Raw genomic sequence first — 20112 nt, 5'->3', positions numbered from 1 at the left:
ATACAGAATTGCACATTTACTTGTGATTACTTTACAGACAGCTGCCGGGGGGATATGTCATCTTTCTGATGACTCTAGTTAAGTGACGTTAACCCCCATTTCGCCTCTCCTCTATTGTGTCACATTCACAAATTGTGTGCCAGAAACTATTTTTTCCTTGGCACTTTAAGTCATGATAGACCTTGCTTGGTTTTTATGGACTTGTTATTTTACATGATTATGTAGACTTAGGTAATACCCATGAACTTGATCCAGAAAAGGCACTGGTTGTATAGTCCTTGCCAAACTGCCCAATGGTAAAGGTATCATAAGGACTAGAAGACATTTGCCATTTCAAAGGGTTTTGCTTTATGTTATCATAGGGGCGGTCAGGTAGCCAAGTGGTTAAAGCGTTCGCTCGTCACCCCGAAGGCCCAGGTTCGATTCCCGACATGGCTACAATGTGTGAAGCCCATTTCTGGTGTCCCCCACCATGATATTGCTGGAATATTGCTAAAAGCGGCGTAAAACCATACTCACTTACTCACTTATGTTATCATTATTAGGACTCATGGACGAAAACTGTTAGTTTCTAACCCTGTTTGTAGTCGGATTAAAAGTAAAACACTTGTCAGACAATCTGGCCCATATTGGTTGAATCATTGATTCAAATACCCAATGGCTCTGGCCGTCTATCTGCAGCCAGTTTCAAGCTTATTTCTGAGTAAAATGTACTTTTGTCAAGTGTGACGCAGATGTTTGATTATTCAAGTCAATTCTCCATTTACTCCCTGATACACTTCACATATACAGATTTGATTTGGAAATGAATGCATTTCCATATTGTTGTAGAAACAGGTATCACTAGCACATGGCAATATTGATTATATCTCGATAACAGGTGTGAAGCATTTGCCATATTTACCAACCTATTGACAGCTGATTGGGCTCTGTGTGTGACTCGTGCTGATTTACTCGTACTTCACAGGAGACATTTTCCCACATCGTTATTTTTTCTATTGTCCATAGTAAGACTGGTTTAATTTCAATTCTGAGTGTGATACTTCTTGCTCAGGTTGCTCACAAAGCTTGAGGTTGAAAAGGTCTTGAAGTTAAGAGTTTGTCTTGAAAAGGCCTTAGTCTGTCATACAGACCCTGAAACAAATATATCCAATACAGCCCATTCATTATTTAAAAAAAAAATTAATCTTAAAATGTTCACTAATTTTGGGAAAAACCCAATAGAGTGATGAAAAGAGTGAAAAAATTGCTCAAAAAGTTATCTGGAGCTCTGACCTCTGTAATGAATAATGTTACCAGCAACCGGTGAGTGGTATTTTGTTGTGTATGGACCCGTGGGGAGATATGGTCAGAAGTGGTCCCCGGCAACATATGCTTGTAGTATGAGGGGCGGTCGGGTAGCCTAGTGGTTAAAGCGTTCGCTCATCATGCCGAAGACTCGGGTTCAATTCCCGACATGGGTACAATGTGTGAAGCCCATTTCTGGTGTCCCCTGTCATGATATTGCTGGAATATTGCTAAAAGCGGCGTAAAACCATACACACTCACTCATCGTAGTACGAGGTGACGAAACTGATATCGCTGTCAGGATCGATGATTTGGTTGACTATGTATGTGTCATGGTGCTCCAATGGCGTGGATCATTGCTCATGATATCAATCACTGGATTGTCTGGTTCAAGTGGCTGGAATATTACCACGAAGGAAGTAAGAGTGGTATATGTGTTTCTAAGCCAGTGTGAAATTGTCATGGTTAGCATGGCTATGGAATAGCCCCAGCATGGCCGGCCCATCTTTTGATCATAGATTAATATTTTTTATATTTATTTTCAATACAATTGCACCGTTACTATGTTTACTGTAACTGCCATCAACATGATTAACTAACTAGGCCAATTATTCCTACAAATAATTGAAGTATATGAATTCCCTGAACCATGTAACTGCAGATCTCACTTTAAGGAGCGCCTATTGATTTTATTGATTTGCGTTACCTCAATACCTGTGCCTACTATACAAAGTCAGCTGCATTGATGCAGGTAGTAGTAGAATGACTTCAGCTGGGCTCCACACTTCATCAAGTAATGGTTATGTTGCTTTTGTGTGGACTTTAGTTGAGTGTCAAATAGCTGCCTGCCTGCCTGCCCACTCCACTGTGGCTGGTAACATTTCTGTCAGAAGTTCTATGTATGAACAACTTCTAGATTACAATTAGTGCGACGTTTCGGTGTAGATCCTAACACCTTTATCAAGCAAGTGAGGAAGTTTATCACTTGCTTGATAAAGGTGTTAGGATCTACACCGAAACATCGCACTAATTGTCAGGGTTAGAAACTAACAGTTTTTGTCCACTAGTCCTTAAAATGATAACATATAGCAAAACCCTTAAAATGGGCCAATTTCTACTAGTCCTTAGGATACCTTTACTATTGGGCAGTAAATAGCTATGTTTGTGATAATCAGGCTGTAAATGTTCAGGGCAGAGAGTAAATTAGATCTGAGACGAATGAGGATGATTCCTGGTATCTTCTGAAGCAGGTAGTTACAAATGTGGCCTGCAACTTTCAAGACGGGCTAGTTACATTCATGAGTCACAAGCCCAGAGTATTTGCGAGGAAACGTTAATTCAGACGCTTTTCACACTTTGTTTAGACAAGCATAAAAGTGGTTCAGACTTTGGTTGAAGTTCATAAATTATTATGGGGGGCAGAGGTAAACCAGTTATCTAAGGCACGGCAATTTGCTGTGCAGAGCTGCGTCCCTTTGGCACAACAGAAAACTATGATTGCTGAGTTCAAATCCCAGTTTGACCCGATTATGTTTCTAGGTTTGTCAGCACCATACCCGTGCTCGTGAGTTTCACCAAGGTGGTAAACGTCTGTGACCTGCATCGCCTCAGGCTTTCCTCCCACATTAAGCTGAAACGCCGTGATATACCTAGAATACTGTTAAACTCACTCACTCACTCACTCACTCACTCACCCACCCACCCACCCACCCACCCACCCACTCACTGATTGTTGACTGATTGTTGACTGATTGTTGTGTTGTTTCAGACATGATGTTGACTGATTGTTATGTTCCAGACATGATGTTGACTGATTGTTGTGTTGTTTCAGATGAAGGTGTTGACTAATTGTTGCAATATTTCAGATGAAGGTGTTGACTAATTCTGTGTTGTTTCAGATGAAGGTGTTGACTGATTGTTGTGTTGTTTCAGATGAAGGTGTTGACTAATTCTGTGTTGTTTCATATGAAGAGGTTGACTGATTGTTGTGTTGTTTCAGATGAAGGTGTTGACTGATTCTGTGTTGTTTCATATGAAGAGGTTGACTGATTGTTGTGTTGTTTCAGATGAAGGTGTTGACTGATTGTTGTGTTGTTTCAGATGAAGGTGTTGACTGATTGTTGTGTTGTTTCAGATGAAGGTGTTGACTATATGTTGTGTTGTTTCAGATGAAGGTGTTGACTGATTGTTGTGTTGTTTCAGACATGATGTTGACTGATTGTTGTGTTGTTTCAGATGAAGGTGTTGACTGATTGTTGTGTTGTTTCAGATGAAGGTGTTGACTGATTGTTGTGTTGTTTCAGATGAAGGTGTTGACTGATTGTTGTGTTGTTTCAGATGAAGGTGTTGACTGATTGTTGTGTTGTTTCAGACATGATGTTGACTGATTGTTGTGTTGTTTCAGATGAAGGTGTTGACTGATTGTTGTGTTGTTTCAGACATGATGTTGACTGATTGTTGTGTTGTTTCAGATGAAGAGGTTGACTGATTGTTGTGTTGTTTCAGATGAAGGTGTTGACTGATTGTTGTGTTGTTTCAGATGAAGGTGTTGACTGATTGTTGTGTTGTTTCAGATGAAGGTGTTGACTGATTGTTGTGTTGTTTAAGACATGATGTTGACTGATTGTTGTGTTGTTTCAGATGAAGAGGTTGACTGATTGTTGTGTTGTTTCAGATGAAGAGGTTGACTGATTGTTGTGTTGTTTCAGACATGATGTTGACTGTTGTGTTGTTTCAGATGATGATGTTGGAAGGTGGCTGGAAATGGCTGACGCTAGCTGCAGGACTGTTTCTGCTGTCTTTCGGCAGTGTCGGGCTGCTGTTTGCCGTCTATGCCCTGACTTTTGCTGCGGGGTAAGTCAGACAACATTTGTTCATTTATTATTCAACTTGGAATGTAACAAGACTGTAACAAGATATTGAACTATCGAACTGTTGCAATTCTTTGCCCTATGATAGTACTATATTAATAGGTATTTTGTCATGTCAGTAGTATTGTTGATAGAATGCATTACAATCTAGTTTCGATAGTTGCAGTTAGTGTTAAATAAAACATAAATTATGCAAATTTCAAACCAACCTGTGTGTTTCTTTGCATGCTTTTAGACTATTTCAGATTAGAGGTACTTCCCTTTAGTGACAGGGAGGAAAATGGCTGACTTCAGCAATACTTTATTCATTTCTATTACATTGATTAGCCTTAAACAATGTTAAAGTTGCTTTTCTACTATCACAATGCTATAATAAAAGTTGACAACTGTTGAAATACTATTGTACTAGTGTGGGCCACAAGTACAATAGAACCACAGTGAAAATAGACCCAATAACCACCCCTAATACAAACAGTGCTAGGCATGTAAGGGACTTCTCAATTAATCCACGTCCTGGCATTGACGGGCTGACATTTTGGTTAATGTAAACCTATGAAATAAGCATCAGACTTGATGACCTGAACTTGAATGTTTGTGTTGTTACAAGTATTGTAACAGTACTGACACGTGTTGAAGACCACCTCTGTGGTCTTGTGGTAGAGTGTCCGCCCCGAGAGCGGAAGGTCCGGGGGGCGATCCCCGGCCGTGTCATACCAAAAGATGTTAAAAGATGGTAATTGTTGTTAACCTGTCTGGCGCTCGGCATTAAAGGGCGAAAACAAGGACTTGTCGGCTCTGAGTCCATATACTGTGTCTGAGTGGAGTATTCATATTTAACAGCGGCATGGTATCTCAGTGAGCTAGCACTATAAATCGGCATCATTTCGGACTAGTTCAAGCAACCCCACACACACACTCAAACACGTGCATGCACATCGCTATATAAATGTAATAATCTTGAACGCGACGTTAAACCCAATTTCACCTCACCTCACTGACACAGGTTTGGGTAAGATTCATGAGCCAATAGAAACAGGTTAATTTCCTGCTTACATGGCCAAGGCCTCAATGAAAACAATTACTTGTTTGGGGTAAACCACCTTACCCTGCACGATAGCTCACAATGAAAGTGTTTTGGCCAGCTTCATGGAGGTGTGGTGGTATTACCAATATACCCCGATATGAAATACTAATGTATCACAACATGTTTGGAAAATACTGTTATACTGCATTTTTCAAAAGCATGAATATTAATGATGTTGCGATTCAACGGTACACCTATTCGTCTTCTTTATTTACTGAATTTATCCAGAATTTATCCATAAATTGTGTCTACTTTGTCATCCGTAAACTTCTAAGTAATGCCTATCCAACAATTCATCCGTCATCTGCATGGACATGTTGCCTTCAAAGTAAATAGGGGGCTCTTATTAGAATAAAATTTTGGAGTTGAAAGATCGTAAATGTTGTGGTTTATGCTGACAGCCTGAAATGATACAAAATAAAAGTCTGTGCGTATTATACATGACAGATTTATTTTCCAGAATTTAATTGCCCGTAATTAAAGGTGTATATAACACATGAGTGCGTATTATACACGAATAAGTAAAGTAAGTCTTGTGTTCATTCATCAATCGGAAGGGGTGCTAATTGGGGTTGTTCACTAGCCAATATATTAACAAATATCGCCGTGGGCGCTTATTAGAGCGGGCGCTTATTACGTCGAATGCGGCAGTTGTACTGCTGGCTTCATGCTGTTGTGTGTATGCAGGAGTATGGTGATCGTCTACGCCTACGGCAAGGTGATGTCCCAGGAGGATCTGGACGACACGGTCACTGGTGTCCGGCGGCCGCAGAGGGCTGTGCAGAAGGTAAACAATGCTGCCTACCTGGCAAAATATCTCCGAACATTTTGGATGACAATCAGTCAGTATCTTTGAAAATGAACTGAACTGAAATCCTGACTATCAGCCCGGTGCCCATATGATCTATATCACTATAATTCGACAAGCCAAGTTCTATTTTACCCGTCATTTATTATTTTTTAGTTTGTCAGCGGTACTTTATTCAGTTTTATTACATTGATATCATTATCAAGCCGGGGGGCACAGGTGGCCCAGTCGTCTAAGGCGATTCGCTGTGCAAAGTAGCCTCCCTTGGGCACGCCAGAAACCTATGATTGTGGGTTCGAATCCTGGTTCGTCCCCAATTATGTTTCTAGGTTTGTCAGCACCATACCCGTGCTCGTGGGTTTCACCGAAGTGGTAAATGTCAGAGACCTGCATCACTTCGGGCTTTCCTCCCACATTAAGCTGACATGCCGTGATATAACTGGAATACTGTTAAAAGCGGCGTTAAACCCAACTCACTCACTCATTATCAAGCCCCAAATTCAGACCACAGTCCACTGGTAGGGGGTGGGGGGGGAGAGAATTGGACCTCTGACAACTATTTGCTGGTCGTAAAGTGACTTAATAGATCAGTGTGTTCTCGTACCCCGATACCATATATCGTTGCCCGTTCTATCAAACACTGCTAGATTACGAATCAACTCCAAACAAAACCAGATTGAATACCTTTGGACAGTTGAGGCTTCATTTTAAGTTGAGACTAAAGTTTCCAGAACCGAAAAAATTCTTTAAATGTTTCAGATAAAAGCAAGGATGGAACAGACAACGAAGTTGAAAAACTTTGACAAAAGAATGACAGGCGCCAGTATCATCGACGATGCCCTCCAAGAGGTATGTCGTCAAACATTATGATATGTTCCTGTCAGTTATCCTTGTTACGATACAGCGATTTGTTGTAAGAATCTTTTGTAAATTTGGTAGAGTAAAAATTTAAGATGTTTAATATTGCAAATGTTTATTACGTGTTCAGCCTTTGGTCAGATCTGACTCGCTGTTTAATAAATTGTTCATTTTTTTGCTCAAGTGAATAGTGAGCGTGCATCCTTCCCCAGTAGGGATTCCGGGTTAGAATAGGTCCCCAGCAACCTCTGCTGGTTGTAAGAGAGGACTTAATGAACAGAGCTTTGGTTCATTGCATGTCATCCTATCCCACTGGCATGGATTGTTGCTCATAATATCAATCAGTGGATTGTCTGGTCCAGACTCGATTATTTACAGACTGACGTCATATAGTTGCAATATTGCTGAGTGCAGCATTAAACAAATGAAACATGCAAACAAAACATGCATGCTGGATATGTTTCCATGTGTGCAGGTGTTGGACTACACCATCCGAGACTACATCAAGACCTGGTACAGACAGCTCAGTGACCACGACCGCTTCCCCCTAGATGTCCGACAGTGTGCCCAGAAGGCCATCATCACCTTCTCCAACAGGTGGGTACATGATTGTCTCAGACCCTGTATGCCAGTGTGCCCAGAAGGCCATCATCACCTTCTCCAACAGGTGGGTACATGATTGTCTCAGACCCTGTATGTCAGTGTGCCCAGAAGGCCATCATCACCTTCTCCAACAGGTGGGTACATGATTGTCTCAGACCCTGTATGTCAGTGTGCCCAGAAGGCCATCATCACCTTCTCCAACAGGTGGGTACATGCTTGTCTCAGACCCTGTATGTCAGTGTGCCCAGAGGGCCATTTTCACCTTCTCCAACAGGTGGGTACATGATTGTCTCAGACCCTGTATGCCAGTGTGCCCAGAGGGCCATCATCACCTCCAACAGGTGGGTACATGATTGTCTCAGACCCTGTATGCCAGTGTGCCCAGAGGGCCATCATCACCTTCTCCAACAGGTGGGTACATGATTGTCTCAGACCCTGTATGTCAGTGTGCCCAGAAGGCCATCATCACCTTCTCCAACAGGTGGGTACATGATTGTCTCAGACCCTGTATGTCAGTGTGCCCAGAAGGCCATCAACACCTTCTCCAACAGGTGGGTACATGATTGTCTCAGACCCTGTATGTCAGTGTGCCCAGAAGGCCATCGTCACCTTCTCCAACAGGTGGGTACATGCTTGTCTCAACCCTGTATGTCAGTGTGCCCAGAAGACCTTCATCACCTTCTCCAACAGGTGGGTACATGATTGTCTCAGACCCTGTATGTCAGTGTGCCCAGAAGGCCATCATCACCTTCTCCAACTGGTGGGTACATGCTTGTCTGAGACCCTGTATGCCTGTGTGCTCAGAGGACCATCATCACCTTCTCCAACAGGAGGGTCCATGATTGTCTGAGACCCTGTATGTCTGACAAAATCTGGCATATAGTTTATCACACAAGAGACCGCTGTAAAATATATGTAAACCACAACCACTGTGACTTTCAGAGCGAAGGAGATAGACTGGATGCCCCACTTCACCCAGCGACTTGTCGACGACTTTGCCTCGCACATCCGTCTGTTCCGGCGAGCGGTGGACAAGAAGGCAAGACTGCCTAAAGAAGGTGAGTCTGAACCGTAAACCATGGCCGGCCAACCACAGCAGAACTGACCATATGGAAGATGTACAGAGATGTATCTAGGACTAAAAACTAAGCACCCTATGCTGGCAAACTCAGAAAACAGTGTTATTTTTGAAAATTCAGATGTATTTTATCATTGTATTTTAGCATTGCTTTCTTTTTTGGGGGTCTTATTAATACAGTGGTATCAGACTTAGTTATAAAAGATGTGTCTCACTTTTTATTCTAGTTGTTTTACCAGGAGTCGACAATATAAAACCTATTACCTATGTGATAATTCTATTTCAGAACGAGAAACAGCCGATCTTGAAAGTATTTTCTTTGATCTTGAGGTTAATATGGAAAACAACATGAGTCGAGATCTTGTATGTCTGTCACCCGAGGCAGAAAGGCGTAAGTACAATTACTCATTTAACCAGTTGTTAGTTGGGCCCATAATTACAGACTGTAAAACAGCATTCACTTCCATGGAACTGTGATCATTTCTATTTCATTGATTATTATAATTATCAACTTTAAAAATGGTTTGATAATTCACAATAGTGAAAATAGCCCTATATTAGAGTTTCTTTTGAATCACAACAGGGAGGAAAATGGCTGACTTTGACATTCTCAGCAATACTTTATTTATTTCCATTGCATTGATTAATGTAAATATCAACCTTAAAGTTGGTTTACTCTAATCACAAATTTGAAAATAGCCCCAAAAGTCGCCCCTACTATTTATATGTATATCATGGTTTGCTTACATTGCCGTTCTTTGTTTCAGAATATCTACAAGACCTGATTGAAGTTATTTTATTCTTACTTTTACCACAAGATGATTTCTACAACAAACCCTTTAGATATGTAGTTAGGGTAAGTCATCTGTCTTACAATACAGTTTACCATGGTTACCATGGTTACTGTGCACAGTCCACATCCTCCATTACCCAGCAGCTTTCAATATTAACGCTAGTCCACTGGCCTGAGACTATTTTCTAATGCTTGGTAGTCCTCATTGACTAGCAGTACTAGAATTCTGAACCAGTTCTCATTTAGTTTCGTTACAAATTGGAAATGAATAAAGCTGACAAACACTGTACACATGGTGAACGTTTTTGTCCTGTTTAAGCAGAACTATAGTCTGGAAGGTAATTTAAGGTACCGACATTTACTACAATATCTGAAAAACTATTGGACCTAATCCAGTCAAAGTTGGTATGAGATTATTAAACATTTGATTTGATTGGACGTCTATTATAGCGCTAGGCAATTTGAATTGAGGTAGAAACTATTTTAGCTGAATGGAGATATTACTGGATGAACAAGGATGGTCCATCATTTTTTGTGCCATCAAATCGACAGTTATTAACATGGTGCTTCTTGTGTCGTTTATGTTTATGTTACATATAACATGTGTCCAGATCAGTAACTGTACTGTTCACGAGGTAGAATGTGACCCCAGCACCCTATTGCTAGTCGTAAGAGGAAACTAAGTTCATAACCTGTAAAAATTCCAGGTTAAAACTGGTCTCTAGCAAGCTCTGCATGTTGTAAGAAGCGACTTAGTGGATCTGGTGGCCTGGATCCATGATTTGGTTAATGGTGTATCAACATACTGACGGTGTGGATCGTTGCTCATAACATCAATCACTGGATTGTCAGTCCTGATCGATTGACAGGCTGCCACCATATAGCTGGAATATTGCTAAGTGCAGCGTTTAACAACAAACACATACACAGTAACCTTTCTGACCTTGATGTCACTGCCATGATGTTTTCTTCTCTTGTTTCAGGAAGTTTTAGTTAATGGTGTTTTTATGCCAACAATAGATCTGTTGTCAGATCCAGACTACATCAACCAATATATCGCATGGCTGGTGAGTAATTATATATAATTCCCACTGGGTTATGACTGGTCACAGATCATGGTTCGGTGACAAACTTTGTAATGGGCAGGCCTTTAATAGAGGAATATTTTCCTTACAATTCTGATAGCAAGTTTATTTCCAAGATAAGAAAACCCACATTCCAAAACAAGCTGTAGTGAGTATAGGATATTAATGTGTGACAATATCAGATAATGTCAAATAATGTCATCATGATATGGATTTTTATTAGCTGAGTCGACTTGCATGAACTTGGCTTTTAGCGTTCTTTTCAGTGCATTTTAGTATCATATGGATTTTTATTAGCTGACCTTACCACATCAAACAGAATTTTACTAGACCATTACACCCTGGCTTCAGAGTGCATGCGTACTGGAAAACAGTTTCACTTACGCCACCCCAAGTAAACATTCTGAGAGAAGCCCAAAACAAGATATGTTGTACAGGAGTCATTTAACATGACAATAGGTAGAATGGCGCTTATATTATTTTGAAAGTGAAAATTAGTTCAGAAATGTTCAGGCACTGGAATAATTTTCAACCTATTCTCCCTGTTACCGCTTGCTCCACTAATGTTAAGCCTTTTAAATCAATTCACAATATTTCTTTAATGGAAGGAAAATGTAATCTTTATCCTTTTAATTGTATTGATGATGCATTTTGTGTATTATTTTCATGTAAATATTTTGAGGAGCTAAGAAGTAATTATGTGGACTTATTATTTTAGTAAACCAAATATTATTTATCAAATGACTACCAATATTAGTACCTTGTAAAGAGTTTCCAAAGGTTACTAAAAAATATTCGAAACAGTTTAGTCCTGCGTGCGTGCGTGCGTGCGTGCGTGCGTGCGTGCGTTGTATACTATAATATATATTATATACTATTGTCTATTATGTTATGATTTGGTAGGTCATTATATCTTTATAAAGCATGGCGTGAAATTTACAATGCTTTTTATTCTTTGAATTGTGTCAGAAGTGGATATGTATGTTTCCTTCAGTGCCGTGAACCATCCTTTACTAAGGAGACATTTCTGACTGTGATAAAGACAAGCGATACTGAGGCCGAGCTTGACGCTGTGAAGGACATTATAGAGTCTGAGATAGCCAAGTGGCGATCTAAGGATACTGGTGGCAGTGACGGTGAGTGCTTTGGACTCTACAACACCATGGAGATATTACACCATTTGATGTATTGGTAGGTTATCTACCTAATAAAATGTCAAGTTCGTTTATGACACCCGTCATCTAAGAACCTGAAACCTGAATGTGATGGAGACACTATGGTCTAACTGATGAGGGGGCACGGGTGGCCCAGCCGTCTATGGCGTCACAATTTGCTGTGCAGAGTTGCATCCCTTGGGCATGCCAGAAACCTATAACCCTGGGCTCAAAAACAGGTTCGCCCTGATTATGTTTCTAGGTTTGTCAACACCATACCCGTACTCGTGTGTTTCACCAAAGTGGTTCACGTCTGAGACCTGCATCACTTCGGGCTTTCCTCTTACATTAAGCTGACACGCCGCAATATAACTGGAATACTGTTCTAAAGTGGCGTTAATCCCAACTCACTCATTCACTCTAACTAATGAAAATATTCCTAATGAATTAACAAGGCACTTCTTCGAAGCCAATAAAATGTGAAAAATATATCCCCAATTGCAATTACTGTGTATGAGTGTGGAATCCATGTTAAACTGCAGCATGGCATCTCAGTGGGCTAGCAATATAAAACTGGCATTAGTACAAGCAGCCACATACACGTCGCTACATAAGTACGATTACAAATATTTGAAAGCAATGTTAAACCTCATTTCATCTTTTTTACCAACAATTTAGACTGACATTATGGGTGCATGTGCTTCCATTTCAGATGCTGTGATAAAACAAAACCTAAACAGTTTAGTGTTTGTCCGTGACACATGTGAGGCTCGCAAGAAGCGGTTACAGGAAGGACCTACAGAGCCAGAGATTCTACCAGAAGATGAGGTAGACAATTAGTCTGAAAGTTCAGTTCAGACTGTGTTAACATGTTTAATTCGAACATGAATATTTTTATAAATATTCATCCAAACATTATACCGAATTAATGCATCTTATTAGCTCACCTGACTGAAAGTCAAGTGATGTCATGGCACATTGTCAGTCATCCGTCCAGCTGGCCTGATATTGATCACAGAAATCGGATCCCAGATTGAACATGGCTGCCTTTGTGGCCATTTTGAAGATATATTTTTTGCCCATAACTCAGCCATTTTATTATGGAATTTGATATGCAGCAAGAATGGTGTTTGCGGAATAACATATAATGCTTTTTTATCAAGCTATGACCTTTGGCCTTCGAATACCCCTGGGGGGCATGGGTGACCCAGTCGTCTAAGGCGCTGCGATTCGCTGTGCAGAGTTGCGTCCCTTGGGCACGCCAGAAACCTGATATTGTGGGTTTGAATCCCGGTTCGAATCCCGGTTCGAATCCCAGTTCGCCCCGATTATGTTTCTAGGTTTGTCAGCACCATACCCGTGCTCGTGGGTTTCACCAAAGTGGTAAACGTCTGAGACCTGCATCACTTCGGGCTTTCCTCCCACATTAAGCTGACACGCGGTGATATAAATGGAATACTGTTAAAAGCGGCGTTAAACACAACTCCCTCACTCACTCTAATACCCCTGTGTTTGTAGTGCTATTGCATTTTCACCGTCTACTCTGAAACTACAAGGACAATAGAGCTGAAACTTTGTTTGAATGAACCCAGCAATGGTGTGTCTTATAGTTTCATACAGAATTCTGATCAGATTTTTGACATGGCCATCACTATTTCTCATGATTGAGGCGGTCGGGTAGCCTAGTGGTTAAAGCACTCGCTCGTCACGCCGAAGACCCGGTTTCGATTCCCGACATGAGTACAATGTGTGAAGCCCATTTCTGGTGTCCCCCCACCGTGATATTGCTGGAATATTGCTCAAAGCGGCGTAAAATCAAACTCACTCACTCATGATTTGGCCCTCAATTTTGTGTGAGTCATTTACCCCAAACCCATGGTTTATATGTTGATATACCCCTCTGGCCATTCTGGGATTGAAGGGTAGATTAAGTGTGGAATCGGGCAGTGATTGAAATATGACCTGGGGGACTGTGTGTCATGTGTCATGTGTCAAGAGTCAAGAAGGATGGCACTGCACAAGCTACCAATGCCTTATCTGTCTCTATCTACTCTTTTGTGACGGGCTGTCGGGTAGCCTAGTGGTTAAAGTGTTCACTCATTGCGCCGAAGACCCTGGTTCAAATCCCAACATGGGTACAATGTGTGAAGTCCATTTCTGGTGTCCCCTGCCGTTATATTGCTGAAATATTGCTAAAAGCGGCGTAAAACCCTACTCACTCACTCAGCTGAGTTCAAGATTAAAGGTTCTAAATGATCAGGAAGAACGCTTCTGTATCTTTCTCGTGCTCATTTTCTTGCAGGAGCCTGATTTTCTGAAGTACCACAACTTGTATATACTGAGCCTGGACGATATCATGGCCAACAACATCGCTCTTCAGTCTTTCATAGGTCAGTTTCTTGCGTAGGAAAAAAAATCTCTGTCATGACCTGCAATGCTTCGGGCTTTCTGCCCACTTCAAGCTGTCAAACTGTGATTTATCTGAAATACTGATTAAAGCGACATTAAACCTAATTCACTCACTCACGAATATGGGTACAAACTGTTCGATGGACCTGTGAAGATCCAGGTAGGGAATAGGTCTTCAGCAACCCATGCTTACCGTAAGAGGCAACTATGCTTGTCGTAAGAGGCAACTATGCTTGCCGTAAGAGGCAACTATGCTTGCCGTAAGAGGCGACTATGCTTGTCGTAAGAGGTGACTATGCTTGTCGAAAGAGGCGACTATGCTTGTCATAAGAGGCGACTATGCTTGTCGTAAGAGGCGACTATGCTTGCCGTAAGAGGCGACTATGCTTGTTGTAAGAGGCGACTAACGGAATCGGGTGGTCAGACTCGCTGACTTGGTTGCTGCATGTCATCGTATCCCAATTGTGTGGATCAATACTCATGATGTCAATTACTGGATTATCTGGTCCAAACTCGATTATTTACAGACTGCCATCATATGGCTGCAATATTGCTGAGTGCGGTGTTAAACAACAAACAAACAAAACTGTTTAATGACTGTTCTGTTTTTTATTTACAGAATTCATGACCAGTAAAGGAGGGCAGCAGTATTTATATTTCTACTTAAATGTGGAAGTAAGTACTTACAGTAACTTAAGTATGAAATAATAATGATAATCATAATATAAAACAATTACACATGGATATGCGGGTTAGAATTGGTCACAACAAAAACATTTGTGTTCACTCCACCATTTGTAAATAATGGACTTTCTACAATTTTGACCTTTACAATCTCATTCAGATCAGATCTTTGTTCATGCTGTCACTAAATACGATCTGAAGACGTCTCATTAAGGTTAACATCAGAACGACCATTCATGCGACCAATCAGAGCGTTGCTTACCAGATTGGGAAAGTGACAATTTGATTGTGTTTCTAATCTCATTAGAATCAGATCTTAGTGCTACACATTTGGATTGTATTGCTGACTGAGACAACAAACAACCGATTCCATTCTTGGAGATTGCTGGCACTGCAGGCAGCATGAGAAAGTTCCTCAGTATACAATGCTTGTCATAACAGCCAAGTAAGATGAATCCAAGTTCACTCACTTGCCTGTGAAGATCTGGGTTAGAAAGGGTATTCAGCAACCCATGATTGCCGTAAGAGGCGACTATGCTTTTCGTAAGAGGCGACTAACAGGATCAGATGGTCAGGTTCGCTGTCTTGGTTGATGCATGTCATACATCTCAATTGCATGGATCGATGCTCATGATGTCAATCACTGGATTGTCTGGTCCAGACTCGATTATTTACAGAATGACGTCACATAGCTGGAATATTGCTTAGAGCTTCTTCAAACAACAAACAAACAGAACACTCTGCTTACATGCCAAATCTTTGAGATATTTTCACGACTGGAATGAATGTTCAATGTGATGGAAACCCAGCTCCATCCAACATGCCCTCGGTGCAGCAACAGTAGTGTAAGACCATGTCTATGTGGTAGGGTTGCAGCACCAGTAGTGTAGGACCATGTCTGTGTGGTAGGGTTGCAGCACCCGTAGTGTAAGACCATGTCTGTGTGGTAGGGTTGCAGCACCCGTAGTGTAAGACCATGTCTGTGTGGTAGGGTTGCAGCACCAGTAGTGTAAGACCATATCTGTGTGGTAGGGTTGCACCACCAGTAGTGTTAGACCATGTCTGTGTGGTAGGGTTGCAGCACCCGTAGTGTAAGACCATGTCTGTGTGGTAGGGTTGCAGCACCAGTAGTGTTAGACCATGTCTGTGTGGTAGGGTTGCAGCACCAGTAGTGTAAGACCATGTCTGTGTGGTAGGGTTGCAGCACCAGTAGTGTAAGACCATGTCTGTGTGGTAGGGTTGCAGCACCCGTAGTGTAAGACCATGTCTGTGTGGTAGGGTTGCAGCACCAGTAGTGTAAGACCATGTCTGTGTGGTAGGGTTGCAGCACCTGTAGTGTAAGACCATGTCTGTGTGGTAGGGTTGCAGCTTCAGTAGTGTAAGACCATGTCTGTGTGGTAGGGTTGCTGCTTCAGTAGTGTAAGACCATGTCTGTGTGGTAGGGTTGCAGCACCAGTAGTGTAAGACCATGTCTGTGTGGTAGGGTTGCAGCACCTGTAGTGTAAGACCATGTCTGCGAGGTAGGGTTGCAGCACCAGTAGTGTAAGACCATGTCTGTGTGGTAGGGCTGCAGCACCCGTAGTGTAAGACCATGTCTGTGTGGTAGGGTTGCAGCACCAGTAGTGTAGGACCATGTCTGTGTGGTAGGGTTGCAGCTTCAGTAGTGTAGGACCATGTCTGTGTGGTAGGGTTGCAGCACCAGTAGTGTAAGACCATGTCTGTGTGTTAGGGTTGCAGCACCAGTAGTGTAAGACCATGTCTGTGTGGTAGGGTTGCAGCACCTGTAGTGTAAGACCATGTCTGTGTGGTAGGGTTGCAGCACCAGTAGTGTAGGACCATGTCTGTGTGGTAGGGTTGCAGCACCTGTAGTGTAAGACCATGTCTGTGTGGTAGGGTTGCAGCACCAGTAGTGTAGGACCATGTCTGTGTGTTAGGGTTGCAGCACCAGTAGTGTAAGACCATGTCTATGTGGTAGGGTTGCAGCACCAGTAGTGTAGGACCATGTCTGTGTGGTAGGGTTGCAGCACCAGTAGTGTAGGACCATGTCTGTGTGGTAGGGTTGCAGCACCAGTAGTGTAGGACCATGTCTATGTGGTAGGGTTGCAGCACCAGTAGTGTAGGACCATGTCTGTGTGGTAGGGTTGCAGCACCAGTAGTGTAAGACCATGTCTATGTGGTAGGGTTGCAGCACCCGTAGTGTAGGACCATGTCTGTGTGGTAGGGTTGCAGCACCAGTAGTGTAGGACCATGTCTGTGTGGTAGGGTTGCAGCACCAGTAGTGTAAGACCATGTCTATGTGGTAGGGTTGCAGCACCAGTAGTGTAGGACCATGTCTGTGTGTTAGGGTTGCAGCACCAGTAGTGTAAGACCATGTCTGTGTGGTAGGGTTGCAGCACCAGTAGTGTAAGACCATGTCTGTGTGGTAGGGTTGCAGCACCTGTAGTGTAAGACCATGTCTGTGTGGTAGGGTTGCAGCTTCAGTAGTGTAAGACCATGTCTGTGTGGTAGGGTTGCAGCACCAGTAGTGTAAGACCATGTCTGTGTGGTAGGGTTGCCGCACCTGTAGTGTAGGACCATGTCTGTGTGGTAGGGTTGCAGCACCAGTAGTGTAAGACCATGTCTGTGTGTTAGGGTTGCAGCACCAGTAGTGTAGGACCATGTCTGTGTGGTACGGTTGCAGCACCAGTAGTGTAAGACCATGTCTGTGTGGTAGGGTTGCAGCACCTGTAGTGTAAGACCATGTCTGTGTGGTAGGGTTGCTGCTTCAGTAGTGTAAGACCATGTCTGTGTGGTAGGGTTGCTGCTTCAGTAGTGTAAGACCATGTCTGTGTGGTAGGGTTGCTGCTTCAGTAGTGTAAGACCATGTCTATGTGGTAGGGTTGCAGCACCAGTAGTGTAGGACCATGTCTGTGTGGTAGGGTTGCAGCACCAGTAGTGTAAGACCATGTCTGTGTGGTAGGGTTGCAGCACCAGTAGTGTAGGACCATGTCTGTGTGGTAGGGTTGCACCACCAGTAGTGTTAGACCATGTCTGTGTGGTAGGGTTGCAGCACCTGTAGAGTAAGACCATGTCTGTGTGGCAGGGTTGCAGCACCAGTAGTGTAAGACCATGTCTATGTGGTAGGGTTGCACCACCAGTAGTGTAAGACCATGTCTGTGTGGTAGGGTTGCAGCACCAGTAGTGTAAGACCATGTCTGTGTGATAGGGTTTGCAGCACCTGAAGTGTAAGACCATGTCTGTGTGGTAGGGTTGTAGCACCAGTAGTGTAAGACCATGTCTGTGTGGTAGGGTTGCAGCACCTGTAGTGTAAGACCATGTCTATGTGGTAGGGTTGCACCACCAGTAGTGTAAGACCATGTCTGTGTGGTAGGGTTGCAGCACCAGTAGTGTAAGACCATGTCTGTGTGATAGGGTTTGCAGCACCTGAAGTGTAAGACCATGTCTGTGTGGTAGGGTTGTAGCACCAGTAGTGTAAGACCATGTCTGTGTGGTAGGGTTGCACCACCAGTAGTGTAAGACCATGTCTGTGTGGTAGGGTTGCAGCACCAGTAGTGTAAGACCATGTCTGTGTGATAGGGTTTGCAGCACCTGTAGTGTAAGACCATGTCTATGTGGTAGGGTTGTAGCACCAGTAGTGTAGGACCATGTCTGTGTGGTAGGGTTGCACCACCAGTAGTGTTAGACCATGTCTGTGTAGTAGGGTTGCAGCACCCGTAGTGTAAGACCATGTCTGTGTGGTAGGGTTGCAGCACCAGTAGTGTAAGACCATGTCTGTGTGGTAGGGTTGCCGCACCTGTAGTGTAAGACCATGTCTGTGTGGTAGGGTTGCCGCACCAGTAGTGTAAGACCATGTCTGTGTGGTAGGGTTGCAGCACCAGTAGTGTAAGACCATGTCTGTGTGGTAGGGTTGCAGCACCCGTAGTGTAAGACCATGTCTGTGTGGTAGGGTTGCAGCTTCAGTAGTGTAAGACCATGTCTGTGTGGTAGGGTTGCAGCACCTGTAGTGTAAGACCATGTCTGTGTGGTAGGGTTGCAGCACCAGTAGTGTAAGACCATGTCTGTGTGGTAGGGTTGCAGCACCCGTAGTGTAGGACCATGTCTATGTGGTAGGGTTGCAGCACCCGTAGTGTAAGACCATGTCTGTGTGGTAGGGTTGCAGCACCCGTAGTGTAAGACCATGTCTGTGTGGTAGGGTTGCAGCTTCAGTAGTGTAAGACCATGTCTGTGTGGTAGGGTTGCAGCACCTGTAGTGTAAGACCATGTCTGTGTGGTAGGGTTGCAGCACCAGTAGTGTAAGACCATGTCTGTGTGGTAGGGTTGCAGCACCAGTAGTGTAAGACCATGTCTATGTGGTAGGGTTGCAGCACCCGTAGTGTAGGACCATGTCTGTGTGGTAGGGTTGCAGCACCAGTAGTGTAAGACCATGTCTGTGTGGTAGGGTTGCAGCACCAGTAGTGTAAGACCATGTCTGTGTGGTAGGGTTGCAGCACCAGTAGTGTAAGACCATGTCTGTGTGGTAGGGTTGCAGCACCTGTAGTGTAGGACCATGTCTGTGTGGTAGGGTTGCACCACCAGTAGTGTAAGACCATGTCTGTGTGGTAGGGTTGCAGCACCAGTAGTGTAAGACCATGTCTGTGTGTTAGGGTTGCAGCACCCGTAGTGTAGGACCATGTCTGTGTGGTAGGGTTGCAGCACCCGTAGTGTAAGACCATATCTGTGTGGTAGGGTTGCAGCACCCGTAGTGTAGGACCATGTCTGTGTGGTAGGGTTGCAGCACCAGTTGTGTAAGACCATGTCTGTGTGGTAGGGTTGCAGCACCTGTAGTGTAAGACCATGTCTGTGTGGTAGGGTTGCAGCACCAGTAGTGTAAGACCATGTCTGTGTGGTAGGGTTGCAGCACCTGTAGTGTAAGACCATGTCTGTGTGGTAGGGTTGCAGCACCAGTAGTGTAAGACCATGTCTGTGTGGTAGGGTTGCAGCTTCAGTAGTGTAAGACCATGTCTGTGTGGTAGGGTTGCAGCACCTGTAGTGTAAGACCATGTCTGTGTGGTAGGGTTGCAGCACCTGTAGTGTAAGACCATGTCTGTGTGGTAGGGTTGCAGCACCAGTAGTGTAAGACCATGTCTGTGTGGTAGGGTTGCAGCACCTGTAGTGTAAGACCATGTCTGTGTGGTAGGGTTGCAGCACCTGTAGTGTAAGACCATGTCTGTGTGGTAGGGTTGCAGCACCTGTAGTGTAAGACCATGTCTGTGTGGTAGGGTTGCAGCACCAGTAGTGTAAGACCATGTCTGTGTGGTAGGGTTGCAGCACCTGTAGTGTAAGACCATGTCTGTGTGGTAGGGTTGCAGCACCTGTAGTGTAAGACCATGTCTGTGTGGTAGGGTTGCAGCACCAGTAGT

General features: G+C 43.4%; 1 protein-coding gene across 2 annotated transcripts in view; it reads left to right on the top strand.

Moving 5' to 3' along the window:
• Positions 1 to 20112, top strand: part of LOC139464891 (sorting nexin-13-like) — a 57159-nt gene that overhangs the window by 7701 nt on the left and 29346 nt on the right. For both annotated transcript variants that reach the window (XM_071246467.1, XM_071246468.1), the window contains exons 2-13: positions 4025 to 4140; positions 5929 to 6028; positions 6809 to 6898; positions 7383 to 7504; positions 8453 to 8568; positions 8875 to 8979; positions 9356 to 9444; positions 10365 to 10448; positions 11461 to 11602; positions 12333 to 12448; positions 13923 to 14010; positions 14649 to 14704. In XM_071246467.1, coding sequence (XP_071102568.1) covers positions 4025 to 4140; positions 5929 to 6028; positions 6809 to 6898; positions 7383 to 7504; positions 8453 to 8568; positions 8875 to 8979; positions 9356 to 9444; positions 10365 to 10448; positions 11461 to 11602; positions 12333 to 12448; positions 13923 to 14010; positions 14649 to 14704 — 1224 coding nt within the window. The remainder of the gene's footprint in view (positions 1 to 4024; positions 4141 to 5928; positions 6029 to 6808; positions 6899 to 7382; positions 7505 to 8452; positions 8569 to 8874; positions 8980 to 9355; positions 9445 to 10364; positions 10449 to 11460; positions 11603 to 12332; positions 12449 to 13922; positions 14011 to 14648; positions 14705 to 20112) is intronic.

The sequence above is a fragment of the Haliotis cracherodii genome, unplaced genomic scaffold (assembly GCF_022045235.1).
Source record: "Haliotis cracherodii isolate W230 unplaced genomic scaffold, xgHalCrac1.p SCAF_17, whole genome shotgun sequence".
Taxonomy (NCBI): Eukaryota; Metazoa; Mollusca; class Gastropoda; order Lepetellida; family Haliotidae; genus Haliotis; species Haliotis cracherodii.
The sequence above is the reverse complement of the archived record's forward strand: the minus strand, read 5'-3'. Positions and strand labels throughout refer to the sequence as shown.